Source organism: Anser brachyrhynchus, assembly GCF_964034855.1.
Source record: "Anser brachyrhynchus genome assembly, chromosome: W".
Lineage (NCBI taxonomy): Eukaryota > Metazoa > Chordata > Aves > Anseriformes > Anatidae > Anser > Anser brachyrhynchus.
Window position 1 is genome coordinate 26,093,991 of NC_137704.1, and position 21,455 is coordinate 26,115,445.

Sequence of the window (21,455 nt, forward strand, 5' to 3'; positions counted from 1 at the left end):
CCCCGCCCCGCCGCCCCGCCGCCCGCCTCGGACTACAACTCCCATGGGGCCGCGCCTGCCCGCCGCCATTTTGTGCGGGTGCGCTCGGCGCTGAGGGGGCTGCGCGGCCCCGCGGTGTGCGAGGGGCTCGGCTCCGGCCGGCGGGGCTGCTTGTCCCGGGCTTGGCAGGGGCACCGGCGGTATTTTTTGGGGAAGAAGCCCCGGGAGGCCTCCACCGGCCCTGCTGCAGGGCCCCGCTACTCCTTTCCGTGTAAATCTCGGTGATCGGCGTGTGCTTGTGGTGCTCTGCGTAATAAAGTTACTAATTCCTGTGCCTTGTCGCAGCGTCTGTTTCCTTCTAACACGCTAACGTGCTTTTCAAACGGGCTTTTGCTTGCAGGAATGATACTTACAAGGAATTTTCGGTCTTGGTTGCGGGGTTTGGAACCAGCCTGCACTTCAGTCCATGGTTTGGGGGGTTACAAAGTCAGCTTGGATAGCAGTGACTCAATGGTGTAGATTGGGGAAATCTTAAGCACTCCGATGCTCTGTCAGTTCCTGTTGTGGCCTGTAAAATTATATCAGTATATGTGTACATCTGGCTGTGTGAAACAATCTATAGGAGTAATGCATTTCTACTTCAGTTACATTCAGCTTTTTTTCTTCTTTATACTAGGCTACTTCTATTGTTTTCCATGAGTACCACCGTTGTGCTGGTTCTGAAATAAAAGGTTATGATATTCCTGCATTTCTTTGCTGAATGTCAGCAACATGAAGCACAGTTCTTGCAAAAGCTGGATGCTGAGGGCCCTTGGGAACTAGCGAGGAGCTGGATTTCCTTGCCATCCTCTTAGCTTTGTGCTCCGCTAAAGCTTCAGTATACAAGAAGTTTTCCCTATTATCTTTTTTTTTTTTTTCCCCCGAGGCTTTATTTTCTGCCTTTTGCTTTTCTAGGCGTGACGCATATGTACGACTAACTTACTTGAAAAGCAGGAAGTTGAATAGCTAAATATTATTTTCCTAAAAATTACTGACATTTTACATAACTAAAAAAAGAAAATCTTAGATACATTACGGTTTGAGAACATGTTTCAGTGCAGATGGTCACTTGGGCTTTCTTTTTCCATTTAGACTGATTAAAAAATGAGTGAAGATTCTAATAGAAATCTGGATAAAAACCATGACCAGCTTAATAAAAAACACAGCGTCTCCTCTCCTGATTCAACAGTATCTTTTCTTCTAACAAGCACTGGCAGCAGCAATTCGTGCTCAAACAGTTTGATTCAATACAAGGACAAGCTTTACAGCTCTGCATCTGAGGCTCTAGAAGCTTATATTGAAGATTTTGATCTAAGTCTCACGTCTTCAGAAATAACCACTGGAAAAATCTGCCTGTGCCAAAGTACTCCCAAACAAGCTGAGTTTTCGAAGCATCATGTCAAAGAAAAATACGGTGTGTTTTCTGCAAGTACGTCTTTTAACAAGTCTCGGAGTTTGCTGTTTTGTTTGTTTTTTTTTTTTCCTCCATTGTCAGTGGTTTTGCAACTCCTTGTCTCATACCAGCTATGTTTTGGTGAAGGAGTATTCCCTGTACAACTGCCTGCAAGTCTTTGTGGTATAATAAATGATGCTTGTTCATGGCTCTTGATATTTGTCGTTCTCTGTGGTGCAAATAATTGAATTCAGAAAATATTCCAAACTGTAAATGTGTAGTATGAAAGGTGGGGTAACTTTTGACTGCTAGTTTTTTTTATCAATATTCTGATTAGAAATGGAACCATTCTTGCAAGAACTAGAATTCAGTACCCTTTGGTTAATAATATATTCAGTTTTAATTTATTAGCTCTTACAAATGTGTCATTCTGGTATGCTTGAAGTTCTGCGATTCATGTAAACTGTCTTTGTTTTTCAGCGCTGGATGACTGTAATGAGCCCATAGGATTAAGTTCTCTTGCTTCACCCCGTAGAAGGGAGACGGAATGTGACCCAGACTTGATTAGTCTTGCGACAGATGATCTCTTAGCGTTTCCAGCAGACGGATCGCTGCCCTGCGTCCCGAGTAGTCCTTTTAAATCAAGACATCAAAATAGTGAGTGGAACAGATGGTCACTTAAGAAACCTGTCTGCCCTTACCACACCGTGTCACTTGGTGCTGAAAGGGGTTTCTGTCTTCAGGAGAACGGCAAGGCTGATGCTAATGAAAATGTACACAAACACTTCAGTAAAAGGAAATACAATGCGTTTACACCTAACAGGTACAACTCTGTCTCCTCTAAAGGAAGTTCCAGAGCCTTATCTGTTGAGAACTCTGCCTCTCTTCCTGCTGAGAACTATCCGAGGTGGCTTACCAGTCAGAAGTCTGACTTAAGCATATCAGGGATAAGCAGTATTCCCAGTTTTCACTACCCAGTCTGGCTTAAGAGTCATAACCTTTTCTCTGCTGCGACTAAAGAAAGTGATGGACACAATTCTAACATACAAGGCAAAGCTTCCTCTTCACAGGTTTTTGAGATCCTGAAAGATCAGTGCTCCGTAGATAAAGACAGTTCTGGTTTTCTTAAAAAAAATGGTTGCCTGGATCTGACAGGGGATAACGAAGTAGCAGAAAGTTGCAAATATGACAGCCCAGATGCACTCTTCCAATCTGGTAACTCCTTTTTAAGGCACACGAAACAGTCATTCGGAGGTAACTATCGTTCACAATTGTTTTTGAATTTTGAGGGTGAGCTAATAAAGACATGTTCATTTTAAAACAAAAGCTCTAGTTATGTTAGTCTGAACTGTACAGCAGATTTATTTACTTCCATCTTTGACAAGTGATTCAAAGCGTTTATTAGTAGATGACCAAGCCGAACAGCTTTTATACTGTAAATTCTCATATATTAATGAGTATTTAAGCATTCCTTTTACAGCAAAGAATATTTATTACAGTGGCATATTTGGTCCCTTACTGCAAGATAAAAACAGTAATTCCATAAATATTTGAATAGAATTTTAGCGTGAAATTAAATTATATGATGTGTATGCTTTTTATTCGTTATGCAAAGCGCAAATATTGATCTCTTCCTTTTTCCAGGAGGTGAGATGGAAAAGCTAAGTTAAAATGTTATTAATGTTGTGAATTCAAAGTCACAAAATGCCAGATAATGCAAATGTCTGCAAACACCTTTCCAATACATATGCATGATGGACTTCGAATACATGCATATATCCTTTTTTTTTCCCACACAGAATTTTTCTACCAATCATGAAAAAGTTGGGCATAAAAATATATGAGAATGTCTCTGTCGTGATTAGTGCTTGTCTCAACTTACTTTAGAATGTGAGTTCTGTATGTGATTGTATATGTGATACGCACGTACATGTTTGTGTTTCTTCTCCCAGGTGTCTGTAAAAACAGCTGTTAGAAGAACCTGTACAAACAAATAAGAAAAGTAACTTAAGTTTTTGCAGGATTAATAAATAATATTTGTTTGGTGAATTAATTAAATTTCTACAGGAATTTTAATTATATTTTCTACAGCATGAAAGCATATAAACATTAAATAATCTTGAATGCAGCATGTGATACTTGTTTTATGTAGGAAGAGAAACACTTGATTACTTTAAACATTCTCCCACCTAGAAACAATTTTTTGGTACTGCTGATGCATGTTTTATATTGCCATACCAACATAAGCAAAGGTGTTGTGATGCGGCTACACAATCTGTGAGATTTTTCCAGTGATAATTTATCTATAGTAATTTTGAGTATTACATAAAATTAAAAGTAGTGTGGAAATAATGTGTCTAATCCTCTTCAAGGGCTTTCTGTCCTTGCTTTTTAGAAGACCAACTTGAGCTGCTTACCTGGAAGGCTGACAGAGATCTGGAGAGTTCAAATGAAGGCTCGTCAAATGCTCTGGAAAATGATGGCAGTCCTTCTACAACCGATATACTCGGAGCAGAAAGATCATGGGAAAATGTTCCGGGTGCTTTGTAAGTAAATACAGATTACGAAATACTTTGTTCGGGAAAATGCGTTATGTATTTAATTGCTTTTGTGTATAGTTTATAAATAATGGTAATACGGTATGTGCATAAAGGCTTTATTGTTAGATTTCCTTTGTAGTGCTAAATATTTGATATTCTGAGGTCAGGAGATTAGTGCACTTCTTTCCCTTTTGCGCTGTCTTGCAAAGAGTGCTGTCAATATTACTTATTGTTGCCTTTTAAGAATATATTTTATATATCATTGATACACAAAGATATTTACTTTAAGAGAACCATTATTCAGTGGAATTTAAATTGGTCAATTTAACAGTAAATGAAAAATGAAATAATTTTAGCTATATTTAACAGGTGAGCAAAAGTCTCAATCTGCAGCATCCCTATTACTAAAAATATTATTAAAATAACTATTTTTCGTCAGGTGTTGAATATTAATGCTGGAATTGCAGATGTAAGAAAAACACCCCCGTATACTATATTATAGCTAAAAATTAGTTGTTGTTTTTTTTTTAATTTATTATCATTATTATTTAGTTAGTCGCTTTTTATGGCTACTCAGGATTCGATTAAACTGGCAAAACTGGAAAAAGTAGTAGTGTGGTTCTCTCACGGTCACCACAGCACTGACAGGACTATTCAGTGCCCTTCAGTGTTGCATTTATGAGGTATGTCTGTTTTCATCAAACGGACTGTATAATTCTCTCAGATTATAAACCCGTTGTTATTCTCCATTGCATGTTTCATGTTGGTGCAGCAAATCACCAGCGCCTGCACGCTGGGAGGACAAAAACGATCCTCTACCGTTCCCCAAGGCGGACATCATTCATAAATTCTTGGAAGACTGTTTAGATGACAAAAACAAGGTCAGTAAAATTGAGTGTTTACTGCTTAGAGTGCCCAAAATGTGTAAGGCTGGTAAATATTAGAAGGGGAGATACCTATAAATTGGTTTCCTTCTTCCAAAATGTACAAAGTAGAAAGTCAAACTGACGTAATTTAGTCACATTTCGGCATGATGAATTCTTAAAGTTATTAAATCCTATAGTCTAACACTTAGTTTTACTTTTACGTTCCATATTTTGTTTAAATAGTAATTTTCCTGCCTCAAGTAAAAGAAAAAAGGGTTTTGTTATTGATTTATTAAATGCTTCCAATTTAAGAACCTTGCTGATGTCGTGCTGGGTATGAGTCAAGTTCAAGGGGTAAATTAATATATTATTATTCATGCTGTTGCACTGGAATTGGGTTTCGGATTGAATTTACTCTCTTTAGATTATTCATTATTTTAATCCCATTCTTACATGTTAATCACCTTCTTGGCAGTCTTAATATTGTTCAGTCTTTCATTTTAATTATATGAACCCTCTCCATTTCTATTATCCTTTACTCAGCTAGGGAGATGAGCCCCGAGCCCGCTGTTCTAGTTCAAAGGCATAACGTTAATTTATGTCGTGGTATGTTTCTTTTACTTTCTGCCCTCTGTCCTTGAATCTTAACTGCTCTGATATTCTGTTTTCCCATCCTGCAGTAAACAAAGCATCATCCTTTAACTTATTCCACAGTGGCACATACGTCTATTTCGCTATGGGGTTTTTTGACACAGAACCTAACAATCCACATGGGTAATTCAAATGATTCTGTCTAATGAATTTGGCATCATTTCTGGGCACGAGTATTTCTAGATTACCCCCAAAGTTTGTCACCTTGAACTATTTTGCTTGCTTGTTTTGTTTTTTTATTATTGAATGAGCAGATATCACGTAGGTGCTAATTATATGAATAAATCTATGCTTATCATTAATGATGCTTACTTGCTCTGTCAGTTATGTTAGAAGATGTTTTAGCATTGCTGCCGTAGCGTTAAAAGGACTTGACACTGACAGTCATCATATTCTTGGATGATTTTACACAAGCCAGGGCTGAGACCTTTCTGTGTTGCTTCAGGTCTTCCTAACAATGTACGTATTTACAGTGACTTCACTAACTCTACAGTGGCATAAATTAAGATGATCCAGTGTCATATATGTGCAATTTATTAATAGATCTGTAAAGAACAAATAGAGAGAAACACTCACAAATTTGCCTTTAAGCTGTTTGAGGGAAACTTCAAAACTTTTTTGAATTTTGATGCGTACTGATCAACAAATGTTACTGTTAAGTGCACAATCAACAAATTCTTTGGATTTTGGTTTAGGAAAACATCTTTTCTGGAGACCATAATCACAGACCCCTGGAAGCCTTGAAGCTAATGTTGTTTAAGCTTCAAGCAGCTCAGGGAAGTTTAAACCCGAACGAAACGGCTGGGCAGAAGGAAGAGTTTGCAAAAGTAAGTAGTCAGTTTCCTTGTACTGTCTTGCCGGTATTGATGTGCTGTTTACATTCTTTTATGGCCTAGGTTTCCAGTCAGTTTCAAAAGAACGCTGCCAGCAGATTCCATCCAGGTTGCATCAAGATCCAAACCGCTGTGCCCTAAAGCCCCGGGTTTGTTTTTTTTTTGCTGTTGCTGCTGCCGTTGTGAATCAGAGTCTCTGCGTCCTGTTCCGCTGGGGCAACCTGTGGCTGATCAGCAACTCGACTGAGCAAGTTGGCTTCAACGGTGCTGCAGAAAGCTCTGGTTATCCAGAAGATGGCGACATTCCAGAGCATCCTGCCCGAAGGGAGCACATCCCGCTCACCTGCTGCTCCAGCAACAGCTAGAGCAGCCACTTGCTGTGCTCTGGTCACGCTGTCTTCTGGTTATGTCCCAGTTAACATCAGGCTTTCAGTGGGACGGGCCACATTTTAAAAAAGGTCATTCTCAAATGCGTTATCCTCGCCTGCTTTGGCATCAGGGATTCAGTATTCTGTGTCCCTTTTGTTTCAAAATGATTTCACAGATTTATTTCTTCGTAACGTTTTCATAATGCTTCTTATATACAGTGCTTAAAGTTTATGTCCTATACTCGGTAGTGAATGAATTCTCCGTGCATATGGCTAAGGCAGGCTGAAGGAATGGGCCGGGGGGAGCAACCTTCTGTAACATCATAGCTGCATAGGAAGCTTGGATTAAACCCCTCCTGAATTACTCCGTGTTTCTGTAAAGTTGTTGGTAATCCTTTCCGATGAAATGCGCTATAAAAATGTTTTGTCACATTCAGGTATGTTCCTCAGTTTACAATTTCTTTTTTTTTTGTTTTAAGCTTTTTGAAAAAGCAGACGCTGAATTAAAACTCTGTGACAGCGAGATAATCCCTCTTACTAATTCTATTCGGAAGTAAGTGACCTGATTTTCTGACTTTTCACTGTTTTCAGGAAGTAGAGAAAAAGAATGACAAATTAGCTGAGAGTTGTTGTGTGATCTGAAAACTGTTAAGAATAAGCAAATTATGAGTAATTAACAACAATCTTACTGGGATGTCGTAAGTAACTAAAGAAATAACTTTGGGAAAAGGCAGAATGGAAAACAGGTTTTGATTATGCAGAGCATTTGTTTCAACAAAAGTCAGTGTTGCAGTGTAGTTTTCTACTGTAATGTGAAATTAAAAGGTTTATGTAAAAATACAGTAACTTTTAGTGCGGGTATCCTCTTTGGTAACATGATGTTAGCGTTTATCACCGTGTTAAATACCTATTCCGTAATAATTTAACAGAAACTGGGTGTGCATGAGTGGCCATATTTGAGAAGATGTGTTTAAAATTTCAGTTCCAAAAAGTATTTCATCTTTTTCTTAAAGAAAATCTTAATATGTTTTATAATTTCTAAAACAGAATGAATGGACAGTTAGACAAGATGATGTGAACTGTTTCTAAACAATTCAAACTGATAAACTGTTAGTAAGCAACCTGTTAGTAAGCAAACTGTTAGTAAAACATAATTTTGTGTTGAATGTAAATACTTATACACTGTTATTAAAGTCTTCATAATTCATAATTTAGGGCTTTACACCATGTGTCACGTCTTAAGAGTCTTCTTGAAGATACCAGTATGAAACAAGAGCAAAGTGATGATCGTCAAGAAAATAAAGAAGAAAAAAGCTGATATCTACGAATAGTTTAATACTGTATAATTTAAATAATTTGTCGGCCTGTACGTTGTTCCTTTTTTTTGAAAGGTGGACCAGTGCCTGTTCTGAAACAATATTTTATTCATTATTTCTGTACATGTTCGTTACTTTCATGAGTTATTTCAAACCTTGAGTTATTAGTGCTTCCAGCAGGATCTAACAACATGTGATAAGACACCACTTTTAAAAGAATACGGAATTAAAACAATGTTAACATTTCATGGAAGAAGCCCTGCATGTTTATATTTAAAATAAAATAAAATAAAATAAATAAACTAAACTGTTTGTCCAGTTCTGGTTATCATTGTTAGACAGCCTATTCAATTTTTTCTTATTTTCTTATCTGAACTTTATGGCCACTAAAGAGTATTTTAAAGAGGGGTTTGATTGCTTATATATCAACAGAAAAAGTAACTTTTAGGATATATACACGATGCACTTGCAATTATAGCTGGAATTTTGTTTTCTTCTAAGCTAAAATGAAGTTACCACTCAGGAACAATAAATGAATATCAAGTACCAAACAAGAGTAATTGCCATTTCCAAGTTGTCAGAGGTGTTTGTTTCCTGGAGGCTACATCAGGGAAAAGGCATTTTATTGAACTATAATCTTTGTTTCGATAGTGGCGGGGTGGGGAAGGCAGGCAGAAAGCCCGAGTCCGGCACTTGGAGGAAATAATAAATTAGCAGGGCTTGTTAGAAGGAATGTTACCGTTTCTCAGCAAGTTACAAGAAGTGTTTGATGAAGATGTACACAAGTGTCCGTGACCGTATGTATTTGCATACACAGGAAATCTTTTCTGCAGAAGGCACTTCCTGAATTACAGTGTATATATACATGAGTAAAACCGAGCTAGGGCAGCAGAGGCTTTGATGAGGACAAGTATTGTGCTCTGAGACCTTGCGAAGATCCCAGCGGCGGTAAGACAGCGGGTTGGCACGGTGGGAGGAAGACGGATGGGAATTTTGTCTCTGGGATTTTTGTCCTTCCAAGGGAAGGTCTTTAGATGGAACAGCTGTATGCTGCAGTTGTGTTCTCCTCTGGAACAGCCCATTTGCATTAGGGCACCTCTCTGCATCAGTTCACACTGATTCGGAAGGATGCTGGTATAGGAAAACTTATTTTCAGGGTCCAGATATCATGAAGACTGCCAGCTGAGGGGTAGTCTGGTTAGTTTATACCCCTTCTGGTCTGAAAAGAAGGATCTGAAAAACTGCGAACCCTGCAGTCACTCATTACCAACAGCATAATAATAGTTGTCACTATTAATTCTTTTCCTGTGTAACCAGGTGAACTCCTACCCTATCAAGCGTTTGTATTTGTTTGTCAAAATATGTTTATGAAATCTCACATATGTATACGTATCTGGAACTGTGAAACCCTTGAAAATCGTAGTATGTATTTTCTTTCTTGTTGATCACGGATTCCGTGATCTGCCACGTTTTTTCATTTTTCTTTCCTTACTCAAAATATTCGGTCAGGTTTACAGCTGGAAAAATATCTGTGCCGAGGGACTTGGTGTTCACAGAGAAAGGAGAAAAGCTTTTCGTTAATTCCAGTTCACTCTATCCTGCTGCTAACGACGCGAATGGCTGAGCTTTTCACAGAACGGAATAGAAAGGACTGCTGAGGAGAGACAGGCAGACAGAAAAAGAAATGCCTCTTTAAATTTAGGATTACGAACTTAGGAGGGACGGCTTTCAACTAGAGCTAACGAGGAATGACAGCAAAAGAATGTGTTATCAGTGCAAAGAAAAGGGGAGGGAAAATACATTTCTCTACGGATGTTCGCCTTTTTATCAAAGTTTAGAAAATAAAAGGAGCTAATCTGTTGAAAGTCTCTTGATGACAATAAAGGGAGAAAAAATCTGTTACATTGAGCTCCCACCATTAAGACCACCAAACCAAGAAGATAAGATGGAAAGAACATTGTTGTAAACAACTAGAATAATTTGCCTTGAGGAGATGTTATTTAACCAAATGCCTGTTGGGAAAAAGATAAATTGATCACAGAGTATCCAGGATATTTTTTAGGCTATGATGATGTCAGGTTTTGATCAGAATGTGAAGATAAGTACAAGTTTTAAAGATTTAAAGGATTTAAAGGTTTTTAGAATGGAAGAGAGGAAGAATAGGAAAAAGCAACTTCGATAAATTCAGAGGGCTGTTTGCAAAATCCGGTGAAAACAGTCTAGGAAAAAGGTGCTCAGGAATTTGGATGTTCGTAAAGGTACAGGTATTTGAAATATAATTGTAGGACATCGTTACACGGAGCAATGAAAATAAATATAATTTGGCTTGTAGTCTGCAATGGTCTCCAAGAAGGAAGCACCAAGGAAATAGGTGGAATTGTACCTAACCATGAGTCATCTTTGACTTTTGTGCTTTTGGGAATGTCCAGAGCATAAAGAGGAGAGACGAGGAGGAAGAACTGTCAAAGATAATAAAGTGGCACCGAAGTTCCTTATTGTTCGCCTTATTTGTCCCTTACTGACGGAAAGGAGGACCTGGAAAATCCTGGTCCATGAGTTTCCTGCAGAGATTAATAAATTATGTCCGTGAAGATACAGTGTTTACTTAAATTCATTAACAGCAATCAAACAGCTAGCAATACCACCGAGGGGCGGTGAATAAAGTCCAGATTAGAAAAGAGAAACCATGGCCGAGAGGTCTTACGCAAGTTGCCTGTGGTCAGTGGACTGTCCCTTTTGGCATTAATGCCAAGAAGAATAATAAGAAGGAAAGGAAAGGAAAAGGAAAGGAAAGGAAAGGAAAGGAAAGGAAAGGAAAGGAAAGGAAAGGGAAAGGAAAGGAAAGGAAAGGAAAGGAAAGGAAAGGAAAGGAAAGGAAAGGAAAGGAAAGGAAAGGGAAAGGAAAGGAAAGGAAGAGGAAAGGAAAGGAAAGGAAAGGAAAGGAAAGGAAGGAAGGAAAGGAAAGGAAAGGAAAGGAAAGGAAAGGAAAAGGAAAGGAAAGGAAAGGAAAGGAAAGGAAAAAGGAAAGGAGAAGAGAAGAGAAGAGAAGAGAAGAGAAGAGAAGAGAAGAGAAGAGAAGAGAAGAGAAAGAGAAGAGAAGGAGAAGAAGAGAAGAGAAGAGAAGAGAAGAGAGAGAAGAGAAGAGAAGAGAAGAGAAGAGAAGAGAAGAGAAGAGAAGAGAAGAGAAGAGAAGAGAAGAGAAGAGAAGAGAAGAGAAAGAGAAGAGAAGAGAAGAGAAGAGAAGAGAAGAGAGAGAAGAGAAGAGAAGAGGAGTATAAACACAATGTATCACACAAACCTAGTTTCCTTTTATGACAGGCTAACAGCATTTAGCACTTATGTGTCTCAAAACAAAGAATCATGGTCTATATTAAATTATTTTTAAGGAATCATTGAGATGGTTGGAGAACAGTACTTGGGGTTAACAAGGTTTGTCTGTTGCTATTCATGATTTTCATTAATGGGGTGCAGTTGGAGAAGGTCTGAAGGAGAAATGCTGAAACGATGAAGGAGAGGGAAGAACTGCCTAAAAGGGAGAGACTAAAAAGGCTGGGACTCCAGCTTGGAGAGGTGAATGCGTGTGTCATGGTGATATTGCTCCAAACCCACGATACAGAAATGTAGGAGGACTTAATGGAGCTATATTAAGTGGTCTGTTTAGAACAGAGAAGTGTGATTTATTATTATTATTATTATTATTATTTTTCCCTTACCCAGCAAGCAGCCTATCTATTAAGTCAGGGAATGTAAACGGGTTCAGGAAAGACTTAAACAAAGTCATGGTTTTCACAGAACGAAATCCAAAGGAAAGAGGCTATTCCCTCTAGCATCTCTCACCCAAAAGTTAAGGGTGCTAGTAAAGCAGGAGAGGCGTAACCCAGGAGTAGTAGCCCAGCTACACCCTCCCTTATCATCTCCTAAAGCCCTGTCGGAGGGAGATTTCAGGGCTGGACGCACTGCTGCGCTTCCTGCGCGGTCGGGCCCGCGGTGGGAGGGTAACCGTAACGGGCTGCAATTGCAGCAAGAGTGACTTAGCCTTGTGAAAAACTTCTCAATTATAAGAATATGGAAGCAGCGAAGTGGATTGCCAAAGGAGTTTGGGGACCTCGGCCGTTTTTGTTGTTGCAAAAGTAGGTTACGCAACCACCCAGCGCCGCGTTCGGTCCTTGAGCGAGGGCACCAGATGACCTCTGATGATTCCTTTCTGCCTTTTTTTTTTTTTCCACGTATTTGGTGGTTCAGCCTCATCTCGCCGCCACGTTGTGTCAGGCCTTTCTGCCGTAGCTCGGCGAGGCGTCCCTGTGTTGCCGCGCATCGCTGCACAAGGGCGCTGCGCTCAGTGCCGCCGCTGCCGCCGCGGCGCAAAGGCGATGGGTCCCTTCCCCGGCCTTAACGCAACCTAAACGAGCACACGTCGGAATTAACAGCCTTTCGTGTCAATGTGTCTCTCGTCCTTTGTAGATTGATCCGTCTCGGCTTCACGGAATGGATAACCAGGCATTCGAAATGCACGGAGAGAGAATACAAAGCCCTTCAAAAGGGAAAGAATGGCCCAGGAAAGAGGTACCAGTCCGTTTCTTTTGCAGTCTTATCAAAACGTTATTAGCAGAGACGGTTTGAAGATTTAGCCCTTACTTTTTATTAGTTCACCATACGACCCCATCCTATACCATTAAGAAGGTCCTGAGGAAACCAAAAGCTCCCAAGGGCTTCTGCTGCCAAGGTTTTACGATGTCCTATCTCACGTGCACGTGCCAGGAGCTGGACAGCGAGACAAAATTCCCTGGCCTCACTGAAGTTAATAGCTAAATTCTTTATCCTGTGACACAGTAATTAGCTTTGGAGGATTCCCCCTTGATTTTAACCAAAACAGCTACTTAAAAGCACATCTCGTGGTGGTCTTTAGTATCTCTTCCGAGTTACACATTTGAGTACTATTTCATTTTTTTTTTTCTTGCCCTTGAGAAAATTCACTCTCTGTGATTTTCTCATTAAACCTTTTGCTTCTTGGGATTTGAATGAACTTCGTGGAGAAGGAGCTGGCGTATTGCTCCTAAAGGCGTTGCATTTGCTTGCAGCCCGCCCAGCGCTGCCTCCCGGCTGTAAATACAGCAAAACCAGTGATTTCCTCGCAACATAACTCATTCCACACACTTGGGCTGAGGCTGAATGCTCTGCGCTCGCCATTCTTTCTACATTAAAAGTAATTATTGTATCGGTGCCACTGCTGTGAAAACGCCGTAAATTAAAGGTCGTTCCAGCCTGGAAAATGAGGATTTTGAATGCATTTAGGTCTAAAGCCTTGTTCTCTGATGAAACTCTGTGGTCTGTGTACTACTGTTGTAATATTTAATTGAATACAAGCTTGAAAAAAGGGGTAATTTAAACTGAAGAAAGGATTATTACTGAGTAAAATACATTGGTATTTTGAGCACTTTTCCACTGGTAAGGGAAATTTATTAGTACAGAGCTTTTGTCAAATAGATTCATGAAAGAGGTCATTTTGTTAAAATCAGAGGGCAACCTTCAGATTTTTCACTTCTGAGTGTCCAGCTAAAAGAATCAGCTTTCAGAGCTCATTTTCAGGCCCTCACCATCTGAAAATCAATCTTTTAAAGGTAGATCAAGCTGTGCACCCAGAATCGCTGGAGGTTAAAAATCTGGGTCAGGGAATGTAGTTTTTTATTCATCTGAACCTGCAGCTTGTAAGAAAAAACGGTAAGGGGCAGGAAACTGAAAATCCTCATCGAGGAGATGCTTTGTGGTGCCAGAACTCCTCCAGTAGGACAGCACACAGTTGTGGCTTCTTTTTTAAGAGCAATTTTTAGTGGTTTTTTGGCCTTCCATAAGCTCCTGTGCTTGTGTGTGCCCAGCTGCTTCTTTCTCCTTGTCATTCCCCTCCCAAGGCCTGTGTGTCCGGAGGTAATTTACAGCAAATAAACGATGCCACGAGCATTTCTCCTCCCATACCCCATGGACGAAGGGTTGCTGTGGGGTGATCCTACGGGTGTCAGCGTTTTGAGGGACAGAACAGAAACAGCAATGGGAAAAAAACTTCAGGTGCTTGTAAAACCCCCGGCTGATGAAGACGTGTTTTCACTTGGTGAAACAATGGAGGGACAGAATGAAGCAGCCCTGTAACATGTGCTGTGAGTTTTCCCTGCACTGGGCCCAGAGATTTGGCTGTAAGCGTGGTTCTGCAAGGCATGCTGTTACGATTACGAAGAAATTATCACATATTTTTTTTCCCCCTGTGTTCGATCTAATAAAGCTTCTTGTTTTGCTTTGCTTTTGTTTTGTTTCGGTGGGCTTTTTGCTAATGCCAGGAAAGAAAAGGCAACTGGTCGCTGATGAAAATCTTCCTAGTTTGTCTGCTGGCCTGCGTTATCACCACCGCGATAGGAGTGCTGGTCTTGTCCTTGGTCTACACGAGCACCACCGGCATCGTGAAAGAGGTCAGCATGAAAGATGATGGGGCAAGCTCCACAAAACCAGATGAAAAGAGCGTGGATGTCAAATTCCAGTTCCTGAATCATCTGACGAAATCAAAGGTAAACTGGTCAATAATATTCTGGCATCGTATGTAGAAGTTTAGTGAATTCATGTCACCTATTTACTTATCTAAAACATTTACTTATTTAAGTAATAGGGGACCAGTCTAGAATCGGTGAGGAGAGACCCAGACTTCCTAACAGCGGTTCACTGCTTTATACAACAGCTTTCGGAGGTGCTTTGCATCTCTGGAGCATCTCTTGGAGAGCTAAATAGTTGCTCCAATAAATAAGGCTTGCAAGAGAAGGCAACTGTTTTAAGTGCGATTCCCAAACTACAGAGTGTGAAATTGGGTGAAGCATAAACAGAAAGATCAAATCTTAATGTAACCTGAGTAGCACAGTAACTCTTTAGTTCTTATGACTGGATTCAAACAAATTCTTATGTTGCAAGAAAAATGGATTCCGTGGTCTTGTTTCAGTGAGCTAACACGTTAATTTTACAATGTCACAAAGCTATAGGAATTATACAGTTCTTTTTGCAAGTGTATTTTGATATTTATCGAAAGGTCTCCTTTGAGCAAACACTAAAGACAAGATCCATCTTGTATTGTTATATAAAAATAATTTCTGATTGATTAAAAATTTAATTAATTTAAATTTAAAAATTTAATTTAATTTTGCTCAGCAAAGAGTGAAAAGGATAAATTAGGTAGCTGGACACTTTAAACTGATGACAGCCATTCTGGTACTCCTATACGTTATATTTAACTATGTAATATATTTGCAAACAAAAATGTGTTTAAGAATGCAAACAAAAGGACAAACAATGTGTTTAAGAGGAGAGCAACCCTTTTCATATGCCTTTCCCCAGTGCAAGATGATTCTTTCAAATACAAAACACATCCTAGAGGCAGTACAAATGTTGGGAAGGGAATATTTTCTTGCGTAAATAGTTTGCAAATGTAGAAATGCAGGAAAAATATCTTACTCAGGAAATTTTCTAAGCCTTTTGAATCTAAAAGTTTAAGCATGTATGCAACTGGTTTCCTAAATCTGACTCCAGAATGACATAAGAAGATGAGCAGATAATTTTGTCCTTGATATTTCTATGTATCTCTCATTTGTACAAACATTACTATCCCGTCATGACATGAGAAAGCATGTAAGTGATTGTGAGAAGTGGCTAAAATACATGCTGCAAGGACCCTCACTGAGGAAAGAAACAAGTCTCATCAGTATTGCTCAAATCAAGTATTTCCTAAAATACATTTGGACTGTTTGGTCACCACAGTCCACAACTGATAAAACTATCCACTTTGACTCACTTTACAGGTGTTTAATTTCGCCGGTGGCGAAATTCAGTGGGCAAGATTCAGGAATGACGTAAATGAATACGAAAACGATGAAGAAATGGAATTTGGAAAAAGTATCAATAACCATCGCTCTTCAATGACTTTTGGAACCTTGCGGATCAAAAGCAAAGGGCTCCGGGTTCCCCACTGGCACTTCAATGCCAACGAACACGGCTACCTGCAGCAGGTACTCCTGATTATTTCTGCATCTTTGAAATCTTTGTTTGCTCTATTTCACCTTAGTGTCAAATTTCATAGCTGTAAAAATAAATACAAAAAAAATAAAAAAAGATAAATAGAAACTCACAGTGAGGAAAAATTCAAGATACAAACTTTATTTGAATGCAAAATCATCTTTCATTGGAAGTATATGTATTTATATATATCTCAATTATTAGTTGTATTTCTAAGAACAATGATTCTTAGTTAATGCTAATAGTTAGCACATAACCGGGCTTTAAGGTCTCTTCCAGCCCAACCCATTCTGTGATCCTATGATTTAATTTCACAAAAGCTTGCAGGCGAGTGCGTCAGGTTCTGTTTTCTCCTAAGAGCCTATTCGAATTTTGGATTATGTAGATTAAATGAGCAAGTTTTCATTCCTATTGTTAAATTCCAACTGTGCTACAGGGCACTGCCTGGATTGGAGTCATTGGTGCGGACGACAGCACGGTTACCACCTACAATGTCACAGCTGGCCAGGTGATCTTCTTCCCCAGGAACACCGTGCACTGGATAAAGAACGTAGGCACAGAAGACTGCCTGTTCTTGCTGTTTTTCACGACACACGAGGAACTTCAGACCTTGGATGTAGATGATGCGTTCTTCTCTACCCCAGAGGATATAGCCGCAAGAGCATTAAAGGTCTGTACGCCGGGATAACCAGCCTCTGTCTAGTCTTCTTGCGCTCAGCACGGCAGTCCTTTTTTTGGGGGAGAATTCCCCTTATCTCAGTTCATCTCCTCAGTTCCCCCAGTGTGGGGAGACGTACGCTTGTCCTTTGCCCAACGTTGTGCCACCCTGTGTGCTCCTTTACACGCAAGGAGAAATAAACTTTTCACGTCTTCCCAGTTCACGGGGGAGCCTCCACATTTACAAAGATGGCAGGGAAAATGACGTACTGAAGCCCAAAGCTCATTTCCCAACAGCCCCTTGATGAATCTTGTGGTAAAATAACGTCTCATAAGAAAGTATAGATAAGTCCACCTCATTGTTAAAACGGAGGTCATCTGAACTAACTAGTTGGCAGTGTTCCTTCATCAAGAATACAGCCTCAGAACTTCTTCTGGGTCTGAGGAATCTGCATGTTCAAACCACAAAACTGTGATAAATCTCCCCACCCTGAAAGAATTTGATGGGAGATGGACCGAGTTACTCTTCTGCTCCAAATCTCTGTGGCACCTGAGAAGGAAGGGCAGAGCACAGGGGCAAAACAAAGCATTGGCAGGACTAGGCAGTCAAGGAGGTGAAGAAATATCTGGAGAAATACAATTCTAATTCCTCAGTTTGCTTTTGTGCATCCGTCAACTCTATATGCACTTCGTGTCCCGCAGCCACGAGGTGGAGTGAACTTCATCAGAACGTTCAAGAAACAAGTGGAAGATCAAGCAGTTAACCTCCCTCCAAACCTGGATGAGCTCGTGAAAAGTGCCGACTACGTGCAGTCTCCGGACCACCTGGTGTGGCAGTACTTCTATAACCTCAAAGGTACGCACCCAAGAACCTGGTACGGAAGAGCTCTCTGCCTTTATAGACAGGGGAGAGAAGGGGATCTGTAAACATTTCACCGAAATGTGACTTAAAAGCGTATAGAGAAATGATAATTTAAGGAGATTGAAAGAATAGGGAGTCATAATAATTTGTTAAACATCCCTCTGTGCAACCCGGGTGTAGTGATTACCAGGGAGCACCTAACGAACACGGACGGCAAAACTTAGTTCCAAGTAGCACAGTCTGTCCAAGAAGGCCTAAAAATCAAATCTAGGTCCATAAGTCTACACACAACTGGGTGGATCATGAGAAAGAGATGTGTGACAAAGATCTTCGCACGTGGGCCAAAACGTTCCCCTGCGTTAGCAGCACCTTACGAAATACAGCGATACGCAGTCAGAAAGGTAACATGTAAATATACTGGAAGTTAATGTGTTGGTATTGGTAGCAATTTGGGGTGGAAAAGTTCTAGTCTGCGGTTTCCGTTGTGGTGATCTAACTACTCAAACACACAATAAAGGAGATTGCATAGTGCCTAGTGCATGACAGGCAGATAAGCTAAGCGGGCTTTCTTTTTTGTTCCAGAGGCTCACAAGATTCGAGGCCTCGAGTTTAGCACGTAGTAATTCCCTGAAGTTCCCTAACAATGTTAACAAAACCTTGCTGTAAGTGCTCATTTAGTTGTCTTTGTCTTAAGGGTCCAGAGAATATCATTTTCCGGGAGGAATCTTCCAGTGGGCTCGCTACCGCAGAAACAGCACCGGGCTGAATGAAACAGAGAAAATTTTCAGTGAGTCACTGAACAAGGTATGTGCTTTCAGCTGAATAGCTACCTAAAAATAAGGCATTGAATAAGGTATTTATAAATAGGGCACTTAGCTACCTAAAAATAAGGCACGGAATGCATTTTGTGTAGGTTCGTCACTGCTATGTGATGTATAACAGGGATGTAACTGACTCTGAACATTTGTGTTCTGCTTTTCAGCATGAAAATACCCTCACCTTAGCAACTCTCAGGATATTCAGCAATCAGCTGGGACAGCCTCATTTCCACTTCAATGCTAACGAGATGGGTTATGTCATCAGCGGCTGCGGACAGGTAATTCCTTACCCCAGTAAGGGGCAAGGCAGTGGAGTTCTGGCTGTATAACAATTACGGATCTTATAACGGATTCCCATCCCCGATTATTAATAGTACTCCAATCAGTATTATTACAAAACTTTCAGCGTCCACACATTCCTTTTCAATATAAATTTTGCTCTCGGTTACATTTGTGGCAGCCTGTCTAGTCAAAGTGGAGCTGAACAAAGAGCAGAATTTGTCCTTGGTAATTCTTCAGAAGTCATACATGCTATTGAAAAGAATTCAAACCGAATAGTGGGAGAAGAAAGTAATAGTAAAACAAAACAAAACAAAACCATACTTTTGAATTAGCTCCTCTGAGAAAAAAGAGAAAGCTTACTAGAGTGTAGGATTTTATTATTTGTTTTTCACTCAATTTAAATCTGAAGTGCAAATGCAACTGAGACAGAATGACGAGACCCCATAACGCAAGGCGTTTGTACTTGGGAATTCGCCTTGGACTATTCTACCTTTCTAGAGTCTCAGTGAAAGCACCGACACTGCGCGAGCTGATTGCAGCACAGTGCTAGGACGTCACTGCGTGCTTATCCACTAACAGTGCACTGAATGTAGCTGTTGAACATTGCCACTTTCCTTGCAATAGGCTGGAGTTATCACCTCCTCTGGGGCCGTCAGCAGTTTCAACATCGGCATCGGAGATGTTATATTTTTCCCCGTTGGAACCCAACATTACCTTAAAAGCATATGTGATGAGGACTTGCTTCTGATTCTAGCCTACAGCACAGGCGACCAGGTGAGAAAACTTCATAAGGGCAGGAGGAGTCAGAAAAGCCCAACTGTACATAATCTTATGCTTTAAGCAGCTCTGCATCCGAGGAGCCAGAGCAAGGCTGTATTTTTCTAACCTAGGCATCCAGTGATATTAACAGCTCAGTGTAAGGCTTATTGTTAGCTGTATACTTTCATAGTCATTGGTTTTCATCTTCCATTTGAGATGCACTTTAATATTTCATATCATGAATGTTGTAAAAATAGCCCGGTAGCTATGATTATTCTCTCTCAAACAGTGTGGTTTTTTTTTTTCTTATAGCTGGAAACTCTTCGTATGACTGACTACTTCCATGCGACAGCAGACCATATCCTTGCTCAGATTTTTTTCAAGGAACAGGACGAGTTTCAGAAGTTCCCAAAGTCTAAAAAATAGACTGCCAACAAGTGGTCTCAGCAGTTAACGGCTCCAAGGATGTTTTGTACAATTGCTGTGTTTCTGGCAGTACCTTCTGATGTGTACAGCACCTTTCTCACTGTTTATCCAGAAGAGATGTTCAGAAAACGGAATTTATGGTTACTAATTTTTTTAAATTTTTTTTCCTCTTTGTATTTTTTTATCATGTATTATTTATAGTGCGATGTATTTTGAGCGTGTATTAAATTAACTTCTACCTCTGCAATTGCCTCTTGTTCTGTACATAACCCATTATCCCGCTTTATCTCTTTCCTCGCATTACCGAAGTTTACGTTGATTTTCTGTCACGTTGACAGCACTTTATCTACCAGCATCTGCACAAATACAGCACATTTACCCAACTCTGTCTGCCCCGACACCAGGCATAGCTGTAAGCCCTGCGTCTAGAAGCGGCTGCAGGAAGGAGCTCATCGTGCGTTCACCTCACATTCCCTCTCCCTCCGCTCACCGCAGCCCCCTCGGTTGAGCTCTGTGTTAGCGTTTAAGACAACTAGTTTATTTTCCCCACTTTGCCACCAATCTGCTTTCTGAGGATTGATTCGTGGGATATTTGAGGACAGGTTCTTAGCAGAAACACGGACCCAGCAGCAGCCAAGCTCCGTGCTAGACACCCATGCATCCCGCACAAAGGCTGGGGATAGTTGAGCCCCACAAAAAGCAGGCAGGCCAAAAAGAAGCAAGGGTGACTTTTCAGATTGGCAGCTATGCCGTTGTGTTGTAACCCTCGGGATCGCTCTCCATCTGTAAGTATTTAGGTAATTATAGCCAAGGAGATGGCTGCAGCAGGGAGACAGAGCTATCTTTCTCCATTTCTTGGGGTTTAGGGTGTGGGCTCTTTTCAGAGAAACGGTCCCTGTCTCAGGAAATACTCGCCTAGTTCTTGGGGCTCAAATCAAATCAGGATTAAGGTGGTTTACTAAGTTATTATTGCAGACATTGCTACACTTTCCCCAAGATGAGGCCCCAAACGCTCTGAGTTACGTTGCACCCAAGGAGACAAGGACCTGGCTTATTATTAGAGCATTAACTGCTTTCAGGCATTAGGAGAGTAACAGGCTCTGCTCATTACGAATAATGTCATTCAGGTGCCACCAATCAATCCGCCCAGGGCTCTGGTTTAAAGCAATTCAGCTGAAAAGTAGAAGGTTTAGATGCTGGCTGCTTGCTTCTTAGTTGAGCTGCTCCTTAGGAAGTTCTTCATGTCCTCACCAGGTAGGGGAGATGCTTTGCTTGGCGGGTGGGGGAATGTAACCTGCTAAGGAACAGGGATGTGGCTCTTGTCCTGCTGTTGTCGTGTTTTTTTGCTGTTCTGAGGGTAACAGGCTGAAAGCTGAGGTCTCTTATCACAATGGCTGTGGTGTCTGCTGTCCTCTGCCCGCACAAGCCCTGCAGTCCCAACGCGTGGTGTTCGGATGCTGCTTACGGGCATCCCCTAATTATTTCAGTGCCCGGTTTCTGTCTGTCTTCTCAGCTCTGTGCTCCTTGGGCTGGGTTTGACCTGCTGTTGGAGTGGTTTGGCTTGCCTGTTGGTGTTATTTCATGCGTTTGGCTACAAGCTGCTCCTTAAAATACTATTTTGATAGA

General features: G+C 40.6%; 2 protein-coding genes across 5 annotated transcripts; both read left to right on the forward strand.

Moving 5' to 3' along the window:
• The first annotated feature begins 48 nt into the window (after positions 1-48).
• LOC308184927 (lung adenoma susceptibility protein 2 homolog) lies at positions 49-8,292 on the forward strand. 4 transcript variants are annotated; one of them, XM_080572439.1, is made up of 8 exons: positions 49-250; positions 1,111-1,432; positions 1,892-2,665; positions 3,807-3,957; positions 4,724-4,832; positions 6,164-6,295; positions 7,149-7,222; positions 7,885-8,292. In XM_080572439.1, exons 2-8 carry the CDS (start codon positions 1,123-1,125, stop codon positions 7,985-7,987), a joined length of 1,653 nt encoding a protein of 550 aa, XP_080428565.1. In that variant the 5' UTR covers positions 49-250; positions 1,111-1,122; the 3' UTR covers positions 7,988-8,292. The 4 variants fall into 4 exon arrangements, with proteins under 4 accessions (XP_080428565.1, XP_080428564.1, XP_080428567.1 ...); XM_080572438.1 differs by having other exon boundaries at positions 50-250; positions 1,111-1,447; XM_080572441.1 differs by having other exon boundaries at positions 51-250; positions 1,892-2,068.
• Positions 8,293-8,428: 136 nt separating this feature from the next.
• On the forward strand, positions 8,429-21,083 carry DYNAP (dynactin associated protein). Its single transcript, XM_080572442.1, has 10 exons — positions 8,429-8,933; positions 12,447-12,548; positions 14,312-14,536; positions 15,812-16,018; positions 16,462-16,695; positions 17,385-17,538; positions 18,239-18,348; positions 18,527-18,640; positions 19,269-19,418; positions 19,716-21,083. Exons 2-10 carry the CDS (start codon positions 12,471-12,473, stop codon positions 19,827-19,829), a joined length of 1,386 nt encoding a protein of 461 aa, XP_080428568.1. The 5' UTR covers positions 8,429-8,933; positions 12,447-12,470; the 3' UTR covers positions 19,830-21,083.
• Positions 21,084-21,455: the final 372 nt, after the last annotated feature.